A 23965-nucleotide genomic window follows, 5' to 3' on the forward strand; every position below is an offset into this window, starting at 1 on the left:
AGTCTTCGACTGCATTTGATGGTTCAATAACAACCTTTTTATTGCTTAAACTGCCATTTGGACGATCTATACCAAAATGATTATTTTCCGTACAGAACTCGCTGGAATATGGGCAACATTGACAAATCAAACATCATCAGTGGTCCGCGATATATCAGCAGGTCACAGAACCAGCAGAAACATCTGATAACAGCTCTATTCTCTTCATCAGTCACTCTTCATTCACTGATAGAAAACACAACAAGCGGCGCTGCCATGAAGATGGAAATCAACCTGATAAACATTACAAAGATGAAGCTGAAAGAGTTTGAAAATCCTTTGTTACACCATTTTAATATGCATTTCTCAAAAACTAAAACAAAGGGCATTTTGTGAATGAAGAGCATCAAACAATGATTGCTCTGGATTGTTTAACAGCAAAACAGAATATGGACATGTAAACAACAAATCACCAATCTTCTAAAATCAAAAAACAACTAGTAGGATTTTCATAAAAACGTATCAAAGGGATTGACATCATTCATGACGTCGTGAGCAGAATGAATGTCATTTTCTGCTTCACGACTGTTTTTGTGAGCCTCTGTTTTTAAACAGTACCGCTAGAAACCAGAGGCCTCGGCACGGACGTCAAAACCTAATTTTATAATCGCTTCTGTATTTTATTTCAACATTAAAACTGCTACATGTCTGTTTAAAGGAACAGTTCATCCAGAATTGAAAATATCCTCACCCTCAGGCTATCCAAGATTGTTTCTTCATCAGGTTTGTAGAAATATGTCTCAGCAATGGATGCTCTGCAGTGAATGGGTGCCGTCAGAATCAGAGTCCAAACAGCTGATAAAAACATCACAATAATCCACACCACTCCAGTCCATCAGTTAACATCTGGAGAACACAATCCAGCATTAAGATGTTTTTAACTCAAATATGAGTTAATAATCCATAATAACACTTCCTCCAGTGAAAAAGTGTTCTGGTCTGAATCAGGAGAGAAATCTGCAGATCAAGCAGCGTTTAAAACAGCCCAAACAGCTCTGAACTAATATTTGGCTGGATTTTAATGCGTGAGACAACAACAGATGCACTTTTTCACTGGAGGAAGCGTTATTATGGGTTTATTATGGGAAAAAGCCCATCTCCTGTTGTCTTTCATTTTAGTTAAAAACATCTTAATGCTGGATGTGTTTCATCTTTAGTCTTCTCCAGATGTTAACTGATGGACTGGAGTGGTGTGGATTATTGTGATGTTTTTATCAGCTGTTTGGACTCTCATTCTGACGGCACCCATTCACTACAGAGCAGTGGGTGAACTTTTTTGGGTGAACCATTCCTTTAAGAATAGCCACAGAAACACTTGAAATTATGACGGGTGACTAACTGTGCACCTTTGTGGAAAAATAACCGTATTCAAAAATAAAACTGGTATTATAGAGCATATACTGACAGAAAGGTAAATACTGAAGCATTCCGACTGAAAGCTCATTTAGTGACACGCAGGAACACACAAATGAAATGAAATCCGTCACGCTCAGAGTCAGCACTAGAAGCTAAATTCGAGTCGAGAAGTGAGGCTCTGTGCATCGTTTGGCACTGGCATCATAACAGAACACAAACTACCATCGTTTTGAGTTTTCCCATAATTATTGAGTTTTAAAATTTGATCAGCCAGTTTCTCAAACAATAAACCCTAAAGGTATAGATACTGCACAGGAACGGCCTCACGAGTTTCTACGATAAGCAACTGAACACAAATCTCTGGAATGATAAGAAGAAATAAAACATGTTCATGTTGATCGAGGAGGGGAAATGAGGCAGTAAGGCTTAAAGAATAGAACCAGCACAGCCAAGCATCACTCTGTTATATATGTAGGCAGTTCATCTTATAAAACTAGTCTTAAAAAACTAACCTGGTCTGTGAGGGTAAAATGGTTTTAGAATAACTCTACTATAAATATATTCATACTCCTCTATTGTTTTCATTTACTGCCCGGAATTAAAGGTAAAAACACTGCAGAGTAAAGGCTGTGACTGGATTGGAGGAACGTACTTTGATTGTCTGTCCTTTCGTTTGGCTCTAAGTGTCCGACGATGACAGCAGCCGTTAAAGCTCTGGACTTAATGAAGCGGTAATGAGCCTCAGAACACCAGGGGGAAATGAAACGCTGAATGCTGGGCCCTGCGGGAAAGGTTTTCAGGAGTGGGGCGTCTCAGACGGAGAGCGACACGAAGCTGTTGTACTGCTGGATGTTGCGTTTGAGGATGTCTGAACACGGGCCCAAGACACGCTCGAAGCGCGGCCGGTCTAGCTTGACGCATTTGAGCGGCCCACGGGCCACGACGGTGGCGGCACGGGGTCGGTTCATCAGCAGAGCGATCTCGCCTGGTGAGAGCAAACACACACAACCCACAGATATTAATGTTACTCATATTCTTATGTTATTTGTATTATTTCACATGTGACCCTGCAGCACAAAAGCAGTCATCAGTAACACAGGTATATCTGTAGAAATAGCCAACAATACATTGTATGGATCAAAATTATACATTTCTCTTTTATGACAAAAATCATTAGGATATTAAGATCATGTTCCATGAAGATATTTAGTAAATGTCCTACTGTAAATATATCAAAACTTCATTTTTGATTAGTAATATGCATTGCTAAGAACTTCATTTGAACAACTTTAAAGGTGATTTTCTCAATATTTAGATTTTTTTGCACCCTCAGATTCCAGATTTTCAAATAGTTGTATCTCAGACAAATATTGTCCTATCATAACAAACCATACATCAATGGAAAGATTATTTATTCAGCTTTCAGATGATGTATTACATCTCAATTTCCAAAAATGTACCCTTATGACTGGTTTTGTGCTCCAGGGTCACATATGCTTATTTAAGCCCATTTCTGACACTTAAAACTAAAAAATAAATGTAATTGCAACCTTTAATGTAACAATTTAGGATTTTTTTTTTTATTCCTCATAATTCAGCAAGATATAAACTCAGATTTGTGAGATATAATCATTACAATTCACAATTATGAGAAGAAAAGTCAGAATTCTGAAATATAAATTCACAATTTCAAGAAAAAAGTCAGAATTCTGAGAAAAAGTCATAGTAACCTTTTTTAATTCTGTTGTGGAAACAAAACAAAAAAAATCACAAAACTCAGAATTCAGAGAAAAATCTAATTTGTGAGAAAAAATGAATTCGAGTTTATATCTTGTAATTCTGACTCTTCCCCTTAGAATTATGAGAAAAAAGTCAGTATTGTGAGATAAAAAAAAGTTGCAATTCACTTTTATTATTATTATTCTGTAGTACAAACAGCCTTCCATAATATAGTTTCATGAATAACTAATAAGCATCCCATTATAATAAATAACCAACATCATCTCAAATAAGATACATTTTCAATTGTATTGACTGACAGATCATATTCAGAGACATACTATAATATTTTGTTATTAATATCAACAGTGATCTTGACCAGTGAGAGTGAAGTGTGAGAAACATACAATCCATAAATATTGAATTCATAGGCATTAATATACATTTTTTATATTTAATAAATTGCACTATATAGCTGAATAAAACTAAGTACTGAATAAATTGAATTGACTAACAGATCATATACAGAGACATACTGCATTAATTACATTAATTAGATAAAAGGGACAGTTCATTCTGAGCCTAAATCAGTTTCTCTGTTTCATGAAATGTCTGAGGCTCCATTTTTATATCAAGGAATGCAGATGATGATGTATACGGCAAAACTCACCATCCACTTCTACTTTATAAAAACAGAAGCTCAGACATCTCTTGTTTTTCATTTCTGGGTAACTATCCCTTTAAGAATGTGCACCGAAACCTCCACGTTCAGTGTCACTTACCGAAGTAGTCTGAGGGTCCTAACCGGCCGACCTCGATGAACTCCTCATTCTCTGACCTGCGCTGCAGAACGGCTGCACATCCCTGAGGAGACAGACGACCGGACTTCAGAAAACACAACTCTTACACAAACACTGCCAGGCTTTCAGCAGAGCTTCAGATACTGCACCTCCAGGATGATGAAGAACTCGTCCCCTGGTTCTCCCTGAACCACGATCTTCTGTCCGTCCTCAAACTGCACCGTCTCCAGAGCATCAGCCACGGTCAGACGCTCCCACTTATCCAGAGACTCTGCAGTCAGCACATACACTCATCATACAGGAACTACACACTCGCTCTATATTTTAGTTATATAATTTGATATATGACCCTGGAGCACAAAACCAGTCATCCTTTAAAATCAAAATCTCCTTTAAAGTTGTTCAAATTAAGTTCTTAGCAATGCATATTACTAATCAAAAATGAAGTTTTGATATATTTACGGTAGGAAATGTACTAAATATCTTCATGGAACATGATCTTAATATCCTAATGATTTTTGTCATAAAAGAGAAATGTATAATTTTGATCCATACAATGTATTGTTGTCTATTGCTGCAGATATACCTGTGTTACTCATGACTGCTTTTGTGCTGCAGGGACATAAATAAACAACAGATCAACACACAGACAGATAGATAGAAAGATAGAGATAAAGCAACAGACAGATAAACAGATAGACAGTGTCACAAGATCCCGTGATATTAAAACATGCCAATATTTCCTGTCAAAGTATAAAGCTGTCTCACGATATCAGCACGATAAAAAAAATGAGAGAGACTGATAACAGCAGTCAGAAGAGAGAACGATGTTTAGCATCCCTCCCATAGACGCTGCATTAGAAACACTATCTCGTTAGCGTTAACTCGTTTTCTTTGTCATTTGATGCAAAGGGCTTAATTACAAAGAAAATTAAATCGGGTCACTCTTGAGCAGAATAGGTATTTTAATGTTTCTGTTCCTGTGTTCCTCTGTATTATTACCCTTCCGAAATCGGTTAATAACGTTATTTTCAACAGTGTTTTCTTTACTCGAAAAGAAAAAACCCCACACGAGAGTCTTGATCTGGTAGCCTATCTTGTACAGTCATAGCCAATACAGCATCATCTTTCTCCAGATTTTGGCCAAAAACTGTCAACGCTTTAAAGACAAAGTATTTTTTCAAGATATTTACAAATGTTTGCTGCATGGTTAAACAAATCTACTTGTATAAAATCGTGAAAAATGAAAGCCTAAATCAGTAGGCTGTATGTCGTGTTTTATTATTACATTCAGAAATAATGTAGGCTAAAATACCGGTAAATAAAGCAATATATTTACAAACACAAATAGGCTATTTTAGTTCCCTTCTCTCCACAACAAATCCTCTAAAGTTAACAGCATTTAGGCTAAATATAATGTCAAGGCAAAACAAATCAATTTAAAAGCGACGTATCTGGGTGCTAAAATATGATTTATTATGTATAGGATTTGCACTTCAGTTGCATTATCGACGTAAAACATCATCCGTCACACAGTCTATGAGTAAACAGCACGCTGAACCGCACAGATTGTACTACGGACTGTTTGAGTTGGGTAACTTCTTATATGTTTCTTTAGTTGATAATGAACAGGCTGTGATGTCAAGATAGCAAAAATATGTTATGTGTGCGTGTGAGGCGCCGGTGCGAGCGCTGCATTGTTCCCAAGAAGTTAGAAGCTCATGCACAGTTCAAAGCTGATGTGAAATCCAGCCAATCTATTTACAGTGCTTATTTTGTATTTCCCTGCATATGATTATTCATACACAGAAAGTAGAACTGAAGTGACATGCATTACAGGATAATTAGTTAAAACATTTCAGAATGCACTTGCATTGTTTTGTATTTTGTGACTTTCGGTCAAATAAAATAAGATTCTTAAAAACAGTGTTAAAATATCATCTTGTTCTTGTGAATGCAATATCGTGTCTCGTCACACATCAGATCTAGATAAGCAGACTTACCTAAAATAGATACTTTGCTCAAGAACTCTTCATACATCTTCCTCTTCCTCAAAGTGCTTCCCTGCGATCAAACACAGGACAGATGTATGTTATGCTGCGTGTGGTGTGTGTGAGGTTGTGTGTGTGTGTGAGTGTAGGGCAGCTGTACCATCAGTATTCTCCTGTAGCTGTCTCTGTCGATGCCCCAGAGCTTGGCGTTGGTCTTGGCTCGGACCGTGGCGGCTCTCGGGGTGCCGTAGATCAGAGCCAGCTCTCCAAAGCTGCCGCCCTCGCCGATGCTGGTGACCCACTCGCTGTTCACATACACCTGCGAGGAAACACACTGGTGTCTAAGTCAATCAGGATACTGACAGAGCAAATCCAGAGAGGGACTTTTAGGTTGAAAAAATGTTTTATATGAAGACATCTTAAACTGCAGTGTTGTTTAGATGTAATAGGGTCGTGCTGATAGATGATAGTATTGTGTATCGACGATAGTCAGAGATATCACCAGTGGCTGATGCAAGATGATGATTATTATTATTATGATTATTATCAGGCTAGTAATACTTTCTAATAAATATTAGGGCTTATTTGCACCATTTTTTCCCCAGTATTTTCACAGTGTTGGGTAAGTTACTCTAAAAAAGTAATTAATTACTAGTTACTAATTACATCTTCTTCAACAGTGTAATTAGATTACTGTACAAATTACTCTCTCCAAAAAGCATTTAATTACTTATTACTTTCTAAATCCTATATCAACCTCGACAAGTTAATGATTCAAGGATAAACATGAAACGGTTCTTTTAATTCTTTCAAATAAATAATAGATCAGTTATTCTGGTCACACTTTAGATTAGAGTCCAGTTCTCACTATTAACTAACTATCAAAATACTCCTAATTACTGCTTATTAATACTTAGTAGTTTAAGAACTGAGTAGGATTAAAGATTCAGAATAAGGTCTTGCAGACATTAATATGTGCTTTTTAAGTAATAATAAAGAGCCAATATCCCAGTAATATTCATGCTAACAACCAAAGTTAATAGTGAAAACTGAACACTAAAGTGTTACCAATATTCTTATTAACTCACCAAAGCATTTAAAGTGAGAAGGGTGCATAAAAAGCATGCATTTTAAGTAGGGATGCAGGTAATGGATGTCATTAAATAATGAGTAGGCCTATGTTTTGATTTAATGGTCAGAAGCTATAGCTTACAGTACATGAAAAAAATAAACATGACACTTGTAAATGAAATAATTTGATATATACTGATTTATTCATTAATGTGTAAGATTTTCAGAATTTTTACAACTCTTTTGTTTTAGATCATCTACAAATGTTAATGTTAAATCTTAAAATAAAATGTTAGGGTTAATTGCATCTTTCTGGGAAAGACAATGCAGCGATTGATATAGTTTATTTATAGTTATTTTCAAAGCTCCAATGTATTGTTAAAAAAGCTCCATTATTTTTATTTAATTCTAATAAACAAGTTCTTGTTAAAAACTAACCAAAATTAAAAATATTTTGCTTATAATTTCCACACAGAAGAGACTTGGTGTTGTTTCCAAACAAAAGGAAATATATTGTATCGGCCAAAATGAGTCGAAAAATATCAGCATATCGGCAAAAATCCAATATCGTGCATCCCTAATTTTAAGGTTAGACTTTTAAATTTTGATGTTAAATCCAGTATTGTATTGTGTATAAATATTCTACAGTCTATACACAGCATTAAGTTCAATTACATAAGAAGTAACTGTAATTAAATTACGGAAAAAAAAAAAAAGAGTAATCCCTTACTTTACTTTTTCAAGGGAAGAGTAATTAAATTACAGTAACTAATTACACCCAACACCAATCACACACAATTATATTGAGCTTATGAATGCAATGGCCAATCAGAGATGCTCAGATGTGTTTTGTTTTAATTCTGACTCGTTAATTCTCTCATCATAAACACCAAAGTACAGATGTACATGCGATGCAAGCATAAGAGATTTATTCATCATACAGTGAAGATAGCTGCACTGATTGTAACAGGAGTGATTCTTAAAGTGCATTCTCTCGCGCTAGAAAGTCAATGTTCATTGCTCGTTTTATGCAGCATATCGCCCAACACTAAGGTGTAACTTACATCCATTTCTCCTTGGTCAATGACATAGAAGTTATCGCCCTCGTCACCTAGAACCAAGCGTGAAACAGTAAAGGTAAGTAAATATATAAATAAGATCAATGTAATTCCTCATAAGTATTCTTAATGCTGTACCTTGCTGGATGACAATCTCTCCTGCGATGTAGGTGACCGGAAACATTGCGTCAAATATATCACTGCAGGGTAAAGCAGCAGACAAATTTGGTCAGTCAATTATTTGATATATTTCTTTGAGAGCACCACACTTCCCCAGCTGATTGATTACATTCAGAACTGCAAACAGGTTTTCGTATTACACGTTTGTGAAATGTTATGTTTAATATGCAAATGATGCATTAAATATGCACTAATTTGCATAAATATCCAGAACATAAATCTGAACCTTGGATAAAACCAGATTCAAATTCCTTGTTTGATTTTAGAGTAAAGGCCAAGGGTTTTTCAAGGATTTTGGATTTCACTTTTTATAATTCCATAAATCAGAAAATGTTTTTAGGAATAATATCAGCAAATTATATATGAACAAACCTCTCTGTAAAAACCTATTTAAGACTATAGGTAGGAATAAAATGTTCCTTAAACACACAAATATATGTGTCCCTGCAGCACAAAAGCAGTCATGAGTAGCACAGGTATATTTGTAGCAATAACCAACAACACATTGTATGGGTCAAAATTATCAAGGATTATTAGGATATTAATTAAAGATCATGTTCCATGAAGATATTTAGTAAATTTCCTACTGTAAATATATCAAAACTTCATTTTTGATTAGTAATATGCATGGCTAAGAACTTAATTTGAACAACTTTAAAGGAGATTTTCTCAATATTTAGATTTTTTTGCTCCCTCAGATTCCAGATTTTCTAATAGTTGTATCTCAGACAGATATTGTCCTATCCTAACAAACCATACATCAATGGAAAGATCATTTATTCAGCTCTCAGATGATCCATAAATCTCAATTTTGAAAAATTGACCCTTATGACTGGTTTTGTGCTCCAGGGTCACATATAGAGTGTAATAACAAAATCATGCAAATGATATATAAACAAACCCCTCTGTAAAATCCTTCATATATAGCAATAAAATCGTAAGGTTTAATATTTGAAAGTGCTGCTGAAGTGAAAAAAAAGAGATAAAACATATAAAGTGCAATAAAATAAACACTTAAAAGTCAGTTTTGCATGTTTTCTGTTCACTAGTCTGAAAAGATAAAAAAAAAAATCTCAAAACTGTCCAGTGTATGAAAAAAAAAAACCATGTTTTGCTAAAAAAAACTAGAAATGAACTACAACACAAAGTCACCTTCTTTCATTGTCGTCCAGATGTGAGAAGAGCACATTCTTTTCGATGGCTTTGGCGAGAGCAGCCATGGTTTTGTAGTCTTTAGGAATGACCTTCACAGGAGACAGAACACACGACTGATTGAGCTATAGAGCCCGACACATCCGACATTACATCAGTCTGACAAACACACACCTTCCTGACGTATGAGGTGGCGTCCTCCTCGGTGTAGACCTCAGCGCTGATGGCTCCTCTCCGCCTGCGGCCCTTCACCACGGGGTTCATGGGAGGAGACACCTCATCTTCACGAGAGTCTGAGCGAGAGCTGGCTTTCTGCTGGCTCAGCAGCTGCTTAGCTTCCTCCTGATGCATGCATGTTTAGAAAAAGCAGGATTTTACGAGGAGGACAGATTCTGGTTGGATTTGAAGTCGAAGCAGCAACAGATCTGAACTAAATGATTGGAGAAATCCTGCATATGTAAGCAGAGAGAAGTCTGGCATTTCACTGAAAAATCCTGTTAAGTTTTAATGAAAAATTACGAGGTCAAAAAAAAGGGACACATGAATGGATGTATCGCTTAAAATAAGATCATGCCTTTAGAAAATAAATCGGAATAGTGAATTTTTATTTCATATTCACTTTAAAATTGGACTTTCTGGAATATCCTGCTAAATTTAAAAATAGCATTAAAATTTTTTTTTTATTAAAAACAGCATTTAAAAATAAAAATAAAATAAAAACAATTATCTGAGAAAAGATAAACATGTCACGGTTATTATCATAACTAAAATTACAAAAAAAAAAAATATATTGAAAAAAAAATTGAAATAAAGCAGAAATAAAAAAAATAGATATAGTTAAAAACTTTTTTAAAATAACTTTTTTTTTTTCAGGCCTTTTGTTAGTTTAGGTTGAAGCACTAAAATTACTACCTGGAAATAAATAAAAACTAAAACTGAAATAAATTAAATTAAACCTAAACTGTAATATGAAAAGAACAATTTACTTAAAAAAGACAAAAGCACAAACAAATACTATATATATATATATATATATATATATATATATATATAAATAAAAGCTAATTAACAATTATAATAGTATATTAATAACAATATTTAAGGAAATATATGCAATTTGCTCAACAATGTATTCCGATTATACAAATGATTGTTAATATTAATTAATGAACATGGGTGTCTTTCTATCACTGCTGCCGCTAGTTTATAAACAAAACAAACACAAAATACTCGTGTGGCTGTGCATTACAGCATGAGCCAATTACTATTTTAATAAACACATCATCAGTTGTTGAAAATCTTATTTAAGCAAAGTGATGATTGCACAAATGATATAGAAATAAGCACAAACCTTTTCCAGCCGTTCGAAGTATTCTCTGAGGAAGGCCATGGGTCTGTCGGGCCGTGAGGAGCACAGCTGCACGATGCAGTCCTTCAGCAGCTGCTGGACATTGTGCTTCTGAACATATAACTCACATTCCCTCAGACTCTTCTCCTCCTCGCTGCTCACGCTGCCTGACGCCATGCTGACCGCTGGATCTGACCTCTGACCTGCAGCCACACACAAAAACAATTACAGTGAGTGACACACGGACAACTCGACGAGATGCTGATCAAATGAAACCAGCCTCAAGATTTCAGTAGTTTGATACTAGAGCACAAACTGTAAGTGTCTGAGAGCATACAAAAGCAAATAAATATATAATGAAGAGACACATAATCAATATGATCTAAACATAGAAGGTCTGAAAAGACCTAAGAGTTTTTTGAAATTTTCAAAAATCATGTTTTTTATTATGTTATCAGGTTTTTATAGTTTAACTGCAGTTTTATTTATAATAACTGGAATGCACAATGAAAAAACATGATGTTTGAAAATCGTTAAAAACGGAGTTTGCAAACGACTCTTCATTTATTTCTTTAAAATGAAAAATTAAATATAATATACCTTAATATAAAGTGCAACTTGGACAAAATGAAATGCATCACTTTACAGTAAAGTTTTATTTATTAGCATTAGTTAACATGAACAATTCTTATACAGCATTTACTCAGTTAATGTTAAGTTCAACATTTAGTAATACATTAATAAAATCAAAAGATGTATCTGTTAACATTAGTTCATGCACTATGAAGTTAAACAAGAACATTTTTATTAACTAAGATTAATAACAGCATTAATAAATGCAGTAAAAATATTGAAAATAATTATTTTTTAAAAATCCTTCATTTTTCAATTAAAATAATTGTTAACACTATTTTAAGGTGTCCTTGTTACACATTACATGTACTTACTATTATAATAACAATAAATTATGCATAATTAGGGTAAACGTACCTATTAAGCTCACATACCCATTAAAGCACACTTTCATTTTTGAGCTCGGATTATCAAAAGAAAAAATCATTTATTTTCTTAACCAGTTGCTATGTTTGTTACTGTATACCTCCTGTAATTAGAAGTCAATCAGATCATCACACGCTGAGATATGAGTCTCCATGTGTTCACTCGGTCTGGCGGCCGTTTAGAAAGCTGTCTAAAAACTCACCAAAAGAGGAGACCCTTAAACGTGCATTTTTTAGATGTTTATTTTGGGTACGTTTCCCTACTTACTGTAAAATTAAGAGATTAATGTTTAGACTTTTGCATATTATAACCTGGAACTGAAATAATGACATTAGATCCAAAAGATAGTTTGAGCAACACAGCGCAGATGCTCCAGAACACAGTTAGCTGACTAGCTGGATAAGATTGTGTGCTACGCTAACATATTACTGCACAGGCATTACTGGCTTCTACTTTTACATCCATAATATTATACATTGACCGTTTATTGCTGGTCTGTGCTTTTACAGTGCTGTAATTTTTTAATTATTTAATCTCAATCTAGATTTTGATGAGGTTTAATAGGTACCTTTACCCTATATGCAAGTAACTGTAAACCTAACCTAATTATGTAGTAAGTACATGTAGTTAATTAATATTAATCAGTACTTAAATGTATAATTACACTGTAACAAGGACACCTTAAAATAAAGTGTAACCTAAAATGAATGTAAAATATATAGTTCATGCATTAACTAATGTTAACAAATGAGAGTTTATTGTAAAGTGCTAGCAAATAAAAAAAGTTTACAACTAATTGCCGAAAATAAAACTAAAAAAACAATAACACCCATCTGTCTTGAGCCATATATTTATATGTAGTTTGATGGAAGAAGCCACTAAAGCTGTGCATGCTGCAGAATTAATGCACAAACTAACTAATATTGATTAAAATATGATTAATGGCTGCACATGATGACAAATAGAGTTAAAACATTCCCTCCGAGGACAGGAACAGGATTAGTGATGAGATTATGTCAGATATAATCTGCAGATTATTATACACCTGACAGATTCATCATCTGATTATTTACAGGAAAACTGATTCATAAATTATTTAGGACATAAAATCATTTCCACTTCAACTACATCGATGGAAACACAAAAAGCTATTTATTTATTTATTTAGTCATTTAGCAGATGCTTTTATCCAAAGTGACTTCCAAACGAGCACAACAGAAGCTATCAAACCAACAAAAGAGCAACAACCTGCAAGTGCTGTTACAAGCCTCGTTTAGCCTAACGCAGCACAGATCATTATTATTATTAATTTAACTAAGAAGACCTTTATATATAATTAGATGAGAACAGAGAGTGCTAGAGTTAGAGGAGCAAGTAAAGATGGAACAGAGGAGTTTCAGCGGATTCCTGAGGATTGAGTATATTATATATTATATATATATAGGGATGAAGGTTAAAGTACACGGTTATGAATTTAGATTCTTTACACAACACTAAAAGAATATATAACGTTACAGCAAATGTAACGCATATGAAATATCATTTTAATAAACATACATCAAAACGCACCTCAAAATGTCAAAATACAACACCGAACAGACACAGCTATCTAAAACACAAAACAGCTGAAATATAAAGAGTTCTAGAGAAATGAAGATGCTGTAAATCTCGAGCAGAAGGCCGCTGATAGCGGCGCCATCTTTATCTGTTTCATAAACAAACGGGATTTCTAGCGTTTACCGATAATAGCAGATGTTTATCGCTGCATGTACCGGACAGAACACGACACGCCGGTTATTCCGTTATTCCTCACCGAGCTGTGAACCGCGACTCGGTTTCTGCGCTGCTCCGTTATTCTGAGGCGAACTGTCTTTATTCTCCAGGCGTCTGGACGGATGCCCACCGGAAGTGGCTGCTGACGTCAATGCGCCTCTACGGTAACCCTTGGCAACATTAAAGCGCGCGTATCACTCAGAATGTCAATTTCCCTTATAATCCCTGATCTTTAAAACGCAAAATATTATGTTAATGTAGTAAACCTTGACCTTTAGTATTTTATATTTTTACATATTATGTGAGAAAAACTGTCCTGAAATTATTATTATTAAATAATTTGTCAAGCTGTCCAAACATTGTTTTCAGATTGTTTTATGTTTAGTATTATTTGTTTGTATTTGTTAGGGGCAGATATAATAAACAGATGAGATCATGTACCAGAGTTAGCTCATCTGCAACACTTATTTATTATTACTATCAGATTATTTCATTTCATATATATTCCGTATATTGACGTACGTACAATAAATAAATAAATAATCTCATGGGCCTCAATGCTAGGTTTGTCGTAAATTGTATTAATGAACGTTATTAATAAATGCCTCCATGTCTCTGCCGCGACTCTTATTTTGTAAACTGCGGTGAAGACCGGAAGTGTGATTAGCACTCACTCGGTTCATGCTGCAGTGAGAGAATATCTGCGCTGTTTTGAGTCTGTGGTCATCCTTCACCTGCGAACATGACCTGAAGCAGTTTATCAGCGAGTCTGGCGAGTAAGTGCACGGGAGCAGATTCGGTATGTTTGATGTGTTCCGTTGTTTCTCTCTTCAGCTGCTGCTGGCTCGTGCTTGTTCTGCTCAGAAGAGGAAGTGCTGAGGTCAGGGTCACAGTGATAGATATATATATATACAGCACTCAGGAGTTACTCACTATTCATGTTTCAGCTACTTCATGTGTTTTACTCTCTTGATGTTGTTGCAAAGCTAGAAACAGAAGATCATCAGTCTCCATTCATACTCATGGCATCTCTTTCCGTTAAATGATTAGTGACTCTTAATTAGATGCAGAGAGCAGGACATTTACTGGAAACTTTCCACCAACCCTGCTCTTAATTGGTCTAATGTCTGCGTTTCACACAATTAATACAATTCTCTGAGTGTGCCGTGAGCAAATGATGAATATTTAATGCTTAAATTAGTTTTTGTTGGCAAATATTCATAAATTGGCAGCATTTTATTTACTAGTTATTAATTAATTATTTGTATTAATTGTTATGAAATGTATTATAGTAATTTATTACATTATTAATAGTGCTGTCAAATGATTAATTGCATAAAAATGAAAGTTTTTGTTTGCATAATGTGTTCTGTGTATATTACAGTATATATACAGTATATATTTAGAAAATATTTACATTTATATTAATTATTTCCTATATAAACAACATTTTTCTTAAATATATACATGCATGTGTGTGTTTATATATACATAATAAATATATACAGTACACACTCATATTATGCAAACAAAAACTTTTGTTTAGGATGCGATTAATCTTTTGACAGCATTAATGATTAATTATTGTAGTTATTATTTTTATTGGATGCATTATTGAAGACTGTAATAATGTTTAATTTACACAAAGATAGCATATTAATATCTTCCATTTCCGAATATCCCATTAAATAAAAAATACATTAGTTATAGTTGTTCATCAGAACTATACACTCATGAATGCATGCGTTTATTTGAGTAATATTTAAATACTGTTACTAATTGAATTGACTCTTTTTATATTTTTGGTTTTGGTTACTTTTATATTAAATACAATTGTAGTAATTGTGGTCATTTTTATTATTATTATTTTTTTTTTTTTTATTATTATTATTATATCTTAGCTTTTTTATTTCAGATTTAGTTTTAGTCATTTAATTTAATTTAGTTGGCAAAGCAAATTGCTCTTTTCTTTTCTATAAGTTTTTTTCTGTATGTTTTTCATCTAATATTTATTTATTTTCAGCTTTATTTGAAATAGTTTTGATTAACAGTAACAACACTGAACCTTTTTTTCAGATTTTTTGCATTTCAGAACGACATTATAAGAATATAAAATGAATAATTGAATCTGATTAGTTCTGAGAGTCGCTGTGGTTCATCTGAGGGTTCAGTAAGGAGCTACTGGCTCCATGTGACCTCAGTATGACATCATCACGTCACGTCCCTCGATTGTTTGAACCACGAGCTCAGCTTCCAGCTGCCACATTCGGAAAAAAGAAGTGTGTGCAGATGAAAGCATCTTGTAAGCGATCCTCACTTTCCTCAGTCCCAGCGTATCAGGTGTTCTCTGAGGAAGTGTGTCCAGTGCCGGGTTACAGCTGCTGCTTGTCACATGAGGGCACCTGCCAAGCACTTGATCAAATATTTAGCATGTTGTTTCTGTCTCGGACATCAGTTGATAATCCTGTGCAATATTTATCCGTGTATTTTGAGCTCGCTATGTTTGATCTAATCACACTAATGTGTGTGTGTGTGTGGTGTGTGTGTGGGTGAGTGAGAGAGAGAGTGTGTGTGTGGTGTGTGTGTGAGTGAGAGAGAGAGAGTGAGTGAGTGTGTGTGTGTGTGTGAGTGAGAGAGAGAGAGAGAGAGAGAGAGTGTGTGTGTGTGTGTGTGTGTGTGAGTGAGAGAGAGAGAGAGTGAGTGTGTGTGTGTGTGGTGTGTGTGTGTGTGTGTGTGAGTGAGAGAGAGAGAGAGAGAGAGAGTGAGTGTGTGGTGTGTGGTGTGTCTGTGTGTGGTGTGTGTGTGTGTGTGGTGTGTTGTGTGTTGTGTGTGTGTGTGTGTGTGTGTGTGTGTGTGCACTGCTGGAGTAAGTGTCTTGGAAATGATCTTAAGGACAGTTTCTCTCTTGGTACGGATGAGTTGAGAACAGTTTCAGTCATTTTGGAATACATTTGTTTGCTAAGAAAAACAGAAACCATAGCCGTTAGGTAAGGATTTTAATTACACTCCGTGTATCTGAAAGATTTAATAATATCTTCAGATGATAAAAAAATATATTTGGATTCATTTTATTATATTAAGTGAATTTATTTAGTTACTTTTCTATAATAGATTGAAATGTTTTCTGTGTTTAATTTTCAATTAAATCAGTGTTTATTTATTTATTTACCAATTTACTTAGTTTTCTGAATTATCTTATGTCTTCTATAATATGTGCAAGCTTTTTTAATAGAATGAATAAATGAATGAATTTATTTATTGAAATATATTGCGTCTATTTATTTTTATTGGCATTTATCTATTCATTTAGTAATTAATTAATTAAAATATCTTGGAACAATTTGAAAATTTATGGAATGTATTTTTTATTTAATGGGATATTTTGGAATATCTTTTGTATGTGTGTTTATTTGATTCCTTTAATTCTTCATTTATTTATTTTTAAAAATATTTTTAATTTACCTCTTTAGATATATTTTTTTTTCCTTCATTTCGATATATATATATATATATATATATATAGATTTTCTCAATATTTAGATTTTTTTGCTCCCTCAGATTCCAGATTTTCAAATAGTTGTATCTCAGACAAATATTGTCCTATCATAACAAACCATACATCAATGGAGAGATTATTTATTCAGCCTTCAGATGATGTATACACCTCAATTTTCTCGAAATCTCGAAAAATTGTGACTTAAGACTGCTTTTGTGCTCCAGAGTCACATTTATTTCCGTCATTTGTTGATCAGAGGTCGGTGCTTCTTCAGGCTGCTGTATTATTTACAGGATTTATGTGCTTAATGAAGACCCTGAAGGTCAGAGAGCTTGTGTTTCTGATTTCTCTCTCTCTGTGTGTGTGTGTGTGTGTGTGTGTGTGTGTGTGTGTGCTGCAGGAGGTGGGATGCGCAGCTGGAGGTGGTCTGTCTCCAGAGTCATGCGTGTCTTGTTGCGCTGGTTAAGGCTCTGTCCTTGCCGGGGACGCAGAAAGCGGTCGAGCCGAATACAGAATCTGTGGAACTATGCGAGGCTGCTGCTGAAGTCCCTTTACTTCAATGTGCTGACCAGCTCGGACACGGCGCTGGACTGCGTCTTTGAGCCCATCTACTGGCTGGTGGACAATATGACCCGCTGGTTCGGAGTGGTAGGAGGAATCACATCTGATCTCAGAAGAGTTCACAGAGTTGAGCCGCTCTGTCTTCAGTGCTTCTGATCTCTCTCTGTTTGCTGCTGTAGGTGTTTGTGTTTCTGGTGATCGCCTTGACCAGCTCAGTCGTAATTATCGTGTATCTGTGTGTGCTGCCCATCATCTTCAGCTCATACCCCGTTCACTGGATCCTCTGGCACCTCTGTTACGGACACTGGAACCTCCTCATGATCGTCTTCCATTACTATAAAGCTACAACCACATGTCCGGGTTTCCCACCGCAGGTGCATCAAATTATTTCACTTGTCTTCCCTATATTCTGAAAAAAAAAAAAAAAAAAATATATATATATATATATATATATATATATATATATATATATATATATATAAAGCTGTTATTTTATTCATTCATTCATTCTGGAATATCTTTGTGTATGTTTTATTTATTTTCATTTTATTTAAAAAAATGTATTTCATTTTAATTTGCAATATTTGTTTTTATTTATTTATTTATCCCCCCCCCCCCCCGCTTCATGGGATTGTAGTTCTTAAAGCCAGTATTTCTGATTCTCCAATAATGTTGTGATTTGCTTCAGAGCAGGATGGTTCGGTTCATGACTTACAACTCCTGAATGAAGGCTTTTCTAAAGTCCCTATGAGAAAGATGAAAGGAAAAATCATTTCAAAAAGTCATTCTTTTTTGCTGTTTTCCATTTGAAACAGAAATGACACATTTAAGCTTCAGCATTTTCTTTGCAAATTGATTTAAATCAAACGCCAGCTCTGTTCACATTCACTCATTTTTATCAATATGTAACATTTTGTTGCTTTTGTCTTTTGTTTTAGGAAAAGAGTGATATACCAACTGTTACAATCTGTAAAAAATGTATCGTTCCCAAAGCGGCCAGAACTCATCACTGCAGTATCTGCTCCAGGTGAGACTCTCAGACCTGATGCACACCGATTAGAGGACGACAACATACACATACAAATAATGGATTCAAATTAACCACATTTTTAATTCAAATTTTCATCAGATTACTCTAGTTTTAAACAAAACAATCAGTTTTTGTGTGTTTTTTCCATCACAGGTGTATTTTGAAAATGGACCACCACTGCCGTATCCTTGTGTAGCTCCTAGTAAATAAGAATCACCTTCAGATGCTTGAAGAGAAGTAAATGTGGTGTTCTGCAGTATGATGTGACTGTGTCTTAACTGAGCGCTCATCCAGCCTGGCTGAATAACTGTGTTGGTCATTTCAACCACCGTTACTTCTTCAGTTTCTGTCTGTTCATGAGCATGGGCTGCATCTACTGCAGCATCAGTGCCAAAGACATGTTTCTGGACGCATACAACGCCATCGAGGTGAGTCTGCATCAGCCGAACGATTGCTCTGGATATATTAGTGCACTAGATTTATCGTCTCTTATGATCAAGGCTGCATGCATTTGATCAAAAAATTCTGAAATATTATTAGATTTATTTCTGTTCAAATGTGATTTATTTCTGTGATTTTAAATCTGTATTTTCAGCATCATCTGCACAATATTTTTGTGGAAACTGTGATACATTTTTATTTTTCAGGATTCACAGATGAATGGAAAGTTCAAAAGAACAGCATTTATTTGAAACAGAAATCTTTTGTAACATTATAAATGTCTTTACTGGCACTTTTGATCAGTTGAATGCATCCTTGATGAATAAAAGTATGTTTAGATCAAAGAAGCACTGATGTTTGACGGTGGGCTTGTGTTTGTAGTCAGGCAGGTATGTGGGCGGAGACTCGCAGGGGGAGGCGGTCCTGGGGGCGGGGCTACTCTATATGTCGCTCTCTCAGCAGGTAGATGCTTCTTCACTGAAGGCAAGACTCCTTCAGGGCAATAGCTCAAGTTTGTCTTACTGTGTGGGATCTTCCAGATAAATACCAGTTCAGCCTGTTTTCAGTTTATTTTCAATTAAAAGTCATATCTGCACTAATTCTGTAGGAAAAACATTGTCGACTGCTTCTCAAGACTTAAACTTCATGTGCTAATATCACTACAGGCATAAAATCATCCAGGAAATATTTTAGCAGTCCCTCTAATAAAAATATGATTTTGCCAGATTTACAGTTCAAATAAATCTAGATTTCTGAAGATCATGTGACACTGAAGACTGGAGTAATGATGCTGAAAATACAGCTGCAGATCACAGAAATACATTACAGTTTAACACATATTCACATAGAAAACAGCTGTTTTAAACTGTAATAATATTTCACAATTTTCTTACAGTATTTTTGATCAAATGCATGCAGCCTTGCTGATCAGAAGAGACTCAGCGACGGCAGTCTTCTGAGCAGATGTCTGGATGTTTAGTTGGTTATAACAGCATGATTGTGTTGTGTGTTGAAGAGCTCGTATCAGACTCCTGCACCTGCCTTCACTCATCAGCAGAGGATGGTTCATAAGAGCCTGGTTTATCTGTGGGCGCTGACGAGGTGAGTTATTGCTCTGTGTGTGTTCTGATGTTGATGTGGTGCTGTGTCCTGACGTCTGTGAGATGTGTTCAGTTCAGTGTCTGTAGCGTTAGGAGCGCTGACCCTGTGGCACGCAGCGCTCATCACCAGAGGACAGACCAGCGTGGAGAGACACATCAACCGCAAAGAGACTAAACGCCTCAGACTCAAGGGGAGAGTAAGTGGAAAAAAATAGATGCACATTTTCTATGGTTTCATTTTTGGTTTTCAGAGATGATGGTATATAAAGAGTTCATTCATAGTATTACTTGTAATTATTTGTTAACAACAATAAAAATAATAGTAATATTTATTCTTTTATTAGTAGTAATCATCATCATCATCATCATAGCAGTAATTTTATTATTTAATACATTTATTTGTTTTTATTTTTGCTTTTCAGATATTAAGTTATATAAAACTAGCAGCACAAACTCAATTGCAAAAATGTTTCTAAATTATTATTAATAATAATAATAGTATTAATGATGATACCGTTTTTTTGTTGTTTTTTACATTTTAAAAATATTTTTTGTGTGTGTTATATAATACAAGCTGATTTTTGAAGAGGTCTTCTGCTGTAAACTCGACCGTCTGTTCGCAGGTTTTTCGTAACCCGTACCACCAGGGAGCAATTAACAACTGGAGAATATTTTTTGGTGTTGAGAAGCAGAGGTGAGACATTTACCATAAATATGTGTCCCTGCAGCACAAAAGCAGTCATCAGTAGCACAGGTATATCTGTAGAAATAGCCAACAATACATTGTATGGATCAAAATTATACATTTCTCTTTTATGACAAAAATCATTAGGATATTAAGATCATGTTCCATGAAGATATTTAGTAAATTTCCTACCGTAAATATATCAAAACTTAATTTCTGATTAGTAATATGCATTGCTAAGAACTTCATTTGAACAACTTTAAAGGAGATTTTCTCAATATTTAGATTTTTTTGCTCCCTCAGATTCCAGATTTTCTAATAGTTGTATCTCAGACAAATATTGTCCTATCATAACAAACCATACATCAATGGAAAGATGATTTATTCAGCTTTCAATGAAAAAAAGCTTACCCTTATGACTGGTTTTGTGGTCCAGGGTCACATTTGACCACTGCCCCACATGAGTTTTTTTCCGTGGTGTTTCTCAGTGAATATATTTGAGGATCTCTGCTTGTTTAATTGTCTGAAGTAATAAATGTTTTTGCTGTCGGTCAGTGACTGGCTAACACGAGTGCTGCTGCCCTCCAGTCATCTTCCTCACGGGGACGGCCTGACGTGGGACTGTCCCGCTTACAGGAACAACACCATGGCCATATGACCTCAGATCAGATCCGCTCATTAACTCCCATCATGACCTCTGATGAGCGAAGGGCTCTCTGCATCACTCCTGTCCTTCAGAAGAGAACGATCGCGGTGTTTATGGTACAGTCTGAGATCCTTTTTCTGAGTTCAGAGTTGTACTTGGTGCCAAAGACTTCATGTGAATGGGTTTTAATGACATCTGTGGAATATATATTTATATATTTTTAACTCAAATATTCACTTCTGATGATGATTCGTGGGAATCTGTGTTCTTTATGAAACGATTTGAAAGTCCAGACGTTTCTGAAGTGATCCATGCATTTTGTTAAAATGAAGTTTACATTCTTTTGCAAATGTTTTCTAACAGATTTTACATATGAAATATGTCTCCAGTTTTAATATGGACTCCAAAAGAGCACTGGGGGGGGGGTATAAATATTCTTTTCCAATCCATTTTTCTGAGCATAAAATATCATGTATTTTAGGATATCTGATATTTAATAAATCTTGTTTGCTTTAATGTATCTTGTGCAAGTAATAACATGGTCAAATGTTTAAAAAAATAGTTTTTTTTATTTTTAATTGTTGACCTAGATTTATTACAGACTCTTATAATGTGTGTTAAAGTGTATTTATTTATTTTTTAATATGTTTGATTTTTCCCCCTAAATCCTTAAAATACAAGGTTTCAATAGTAAAAAAATAATAATCATTAGGTGACACTCTACGTTTGTCTCATTTGTTAGCATTAATGTATTAGCTCATACCAACATTGAGCAATATCATTTTAATGCATTTATTAATGTTATTGTTACAAAATCTAATAGTAAATGTTAAAGTGTCCATATTTTCTGGATTCCCTGTAAATGTAAGTGATGTAAGCAGATCATTTAGTGGTTTAACTCTGAAATGTTTGTAACTTCAAAAGGTTCATATTAAGGCCAGTCCAGCACATACTGTACAGATGAACTAGTGCGATATAAAATATTAAGCATAATAAAACAAAACTGGGAAATGATGACACTTTTTAAACACAAATTATGTTTGACTTTAATATTCTTTTTTTTGTCTTCTGGCTTTGAAGAGATGTGTTATTCAGTTTTTAATGTCGTTTTTGTTGTTTATACATCTGAAAAAGCCCGCCCCGATTCCTACGTCACACATATTTAACCAATACCAAGGTTCTGGGGCTAATTAGCATATTCATGAATCACATATATAAATGAGATGCAAGTTAACTATATTCAAACCATTTTAAGAAATTGTCATCATGGGAAAACACTTAAATGTCATCATGATAAATAAAGATGGGTTTGAAAGAAAATTTAAATTAGTGACCTAAAGTTGAATGGTTTTGAAAAAATATATGTAAATTACAAATCTGGCCTGTAGGGACACTGAGTTTTGACATTTATGTCTGAATTGAGAAAAGAACTCATGTCATTTTAAAGACAATCACGGAATGCATTTTGTATCAAATCAAAGCTAAATGTCTCACTTTAAAAAAGTGAAGCATTGAGAGATTAGTTTATGCAATTGTAAAAAAAAAAAAAAAAAATAGAAAGTTGTCAATCTACACATTTACAAAAAAAATTTATTGACAGGTTATGACACTTAAATATTGTTTTATATACTTGGCATCAGTTTTGTCAGTCTTGTGAAAACGAACAACCACCAGCGCCGTGGCTAATGAAACACATCAGTTTAGAAATACTGACATTCCAGAGAGACCTGTTCTAAGAGTCCTAAAACACTGAGACCAGTTTCTGTGCATCAGAAATATGATCTGGGTTGAGCGTCAGTGCATCGAGTTTATGTTCCAGCAGTTTGTTCAGCATTTGTGCCCAGGCAGGACAAACTCAGGCAGTATCATAAAAAACAGGGTAAGAGAGTAAAATCAAAGGCTGTGAGCGGTGATCCGTCTCGGTTCTGGGTCATTCGTATCTTCAGCTGCACTCATCTGTTCATCTTCCACCGGGGCTTCCTATTAAAAACCTGCAGATGGGAAACACCTCGTTAGATGCTGTCAGCGGAAACCTCAGATATATACGTCAGACTCACCATTCTCCTCGAGCCGCCACAGCCTCCTTCCTCACCAGCCTCTTTCTGTCATCCAGAGGAGCAGCGAGAGCCTTCAGGACTCTGGCACGGAACGGCAGGACCTGACACACACTAAAGCTATTAACGGCACAGTCTACATGATTAATTATTACATATTCCTGCTCTGCATAGTATGCATGAGTTGTTCTGTGCATGTTATTCAGGAGGAGACATGCATACATTTAAAAGGCTACATTTTACATTCTCTGCAGAAACGTAATATAATGCAATATAACTATGATATATTTACAACACAAAAAGGTTTCAAATAAATCCTGTTCTTTTGAGCTTTCTATTCATCTGTGAATCCTGAAAAATAAAATGCATGACATTTTCTACAAAAATATTGGGCAGCACAACTGTGTTCAACATTGATAATAATCAGAAATGTTTGTTGATCAGTAAATCAGTATATTATTATGAT

General features: G+C 34.9%; 3 protein-coding genes across 11 annotated transcripts in view; 1 reads left to right on the forward strand and 2 right to left on the reverse strand.

The window, feature by feature from the left end:
* Positions 1 to 12: 12 nt before the first annotated feature.
* On the reverse strand, positions 13 to 13640 carry prkar1ab (protein kinase, cAMP-dependent, regulatory, type I, alpha (tissue specific extinguisher 1) b). Of its 5 annotated transcripts, none has more exons than XR_013782632.1 (12): positions 13527 to 13633; positions 10718 to 10917; positions 9541 to 9708; positions 9367 to 9458; positions 8173 to 8234; positions 8041 to 8087; positions 6066 to 6224; positions 5918 to 5978; positions 4064 to 4185; positions 3897 to 3978; positions 1296 to 2380; positions 13 to 794 (listed from the first exon to the last, which is right to left on the reverse strand). XR_013782632.1 is itself a non-coding variant. In XM_079389509.1 (11 exons), the coding sequence occupies exons 2-11, from the start codon at positions 10889 to 10891 to the stop codon at positions 2208 to 2210; spliced, it is 1140 nt and encodes a 379-aa protein (XP_079245635.1). In that variant the 5' UTR covers positions 10892 to 10917; positions 13527 to 13640; the 3' UTR covers positions 17 to 2207. The 5 variants fall into 5 exon arrangements, 2 of the variants coding, with proteins under 2 accessions (XP_079245635.1, XP_079245636.1); XR_013782633.1 differs by having other exon boundaries at positions 13454 to 13606; XR_013782634.1 differs by having other exon boundaries at positions 18 to 864; positions 1268 to 2380; positions 13454 to 13606.
* A 466-nt stretch (positions 13641 to 14106) lies between these two features.
* On the forward strand, positions 14107 to 22167 carry zdhhc16b (zDHHC palmitoyltransferase 16b). 5 transcript variants are annotated; one of them, XM_079389505.1, is made up of 11 exons: positions 14109 to 14285; positions 17383 to 17630; positions 17723 to 17917; positions 18482 to 18570; positions 18727 to 18755; positions 18868 to 19001; positions 19396 to 19476; positions 20030 to 20115; positions 20188 to 20311; positions 20738 to 20808; positions 21355 to 22137. In XM_079389505.1, the coding sequence occupies exons 2-11, from the start codon at positions 17391 to 17393 to the stop codon at positions 21455 to 21457; spliced, it is 1152 nt and encodes a 383-aa protein (XP_079245631.1). In that variant the 5' UTR covers positions 14109 to 14285; positions 17383 to 17390; the 3' UTR covers positions 21458 to 22137. The 5 variants fall into 5 exon arrangements, 4 of the variants coding, with proteins under 4 accessions (XP_079245633.1, XP_079245631.1, XP_079245632.1 ...); XM_079389506.1 differs by having other exon boundaries at positions 14121 to 14262; XM_079389507.1 differs by lacking the exon at positions 19396 to 19476 and having other exon boundaries at positions 14107 to 14285; positions 21355 to 22166.
* Positions 22168 to 22470: 303 nt separating this feature from the next.
* mms19 (MMS19 homolog, cytosolic iron-sulfur assembly component) overlaps positions 22471 to 23965 on the reverse strand; it is a 42315-nt gene continuing 40820 nt past the window's right edge. Inside the window, exons 32-33 of the mRNA XM_079389504.1 lie at positions 23503 to 23603; positions 22471 to 23436 (exon numbers count right to left, since the gene is read on the reverse strand). Of these exons, the coding sequence (XP_079245630.1) occupies positions 23406 to 23436; positions 23503 to 23603 (132 nt within the window). The 3' untranslated portion in view covers positions 22471 to 23405. The remainder of the gene's footprint in view (positions 23437 to 23502; positions 23604 to 23965) is intronic.

The sequence above is a fragment of the Barbus barbus genome, assembly GCF_936440315.1.
Source record: "Barbus barbus genome assembly, chromosome: 32".
NCBI lineage: Eukaryota > Metazoa > Chordata > Actinopteri > Cypriniformes > Cyprinidae > Barbus > Barbus barbus.

Excerpts from the sequence above, each read along its gene's own strand:
- zdhhc16b (XM_079389505.1), top strand. The coding sequence starts at position 17,391 with ATGCGCAGCTGGAGGTGGTCTGTCTCCAGAGTCATGCGTGTCTTGTTG. Across the intron at positions 17,631-17,722 it reads TGACCCGCTGGTTCGGAGTG|GTGTTTGTGTTTCTGGTGAT; the intron begins GTAGGAGGAATC and ends TTGCTGCTGTAG. Across the intron at positions 18,756-18,867 it reads GAAAATGGACCACCACTGCC|CCTGGCTGAATAACTGTGTT; the intron begins GTATCCTTGTGT and ends GCGCTCATCCAG.
- prkar1ab (XM_079389509.1), bottom strand. The coding sequence starts at position 10,891 with ATGGCGTCAGGCAGCGTGAGCAGCGAGGAGGAGAAGAGTCTGAGGGAA. Across the intron at positions 9,709-10,717 it reads ACTTCGAACGGCTGGAAAAG|GAGGAAGCTAAGCAGCTGCT; the intron begins GTTTGTGCTTAT and ends TGCATGCATCAG. Across the intron at positions 4,186-5,917 it reads GAGCAAAGTATCTATTTTAG|AGTCTCTGGATAAGTGGGAG; the intron begins GTAAGTCTGCTT and ends TGCTGACTGCAG.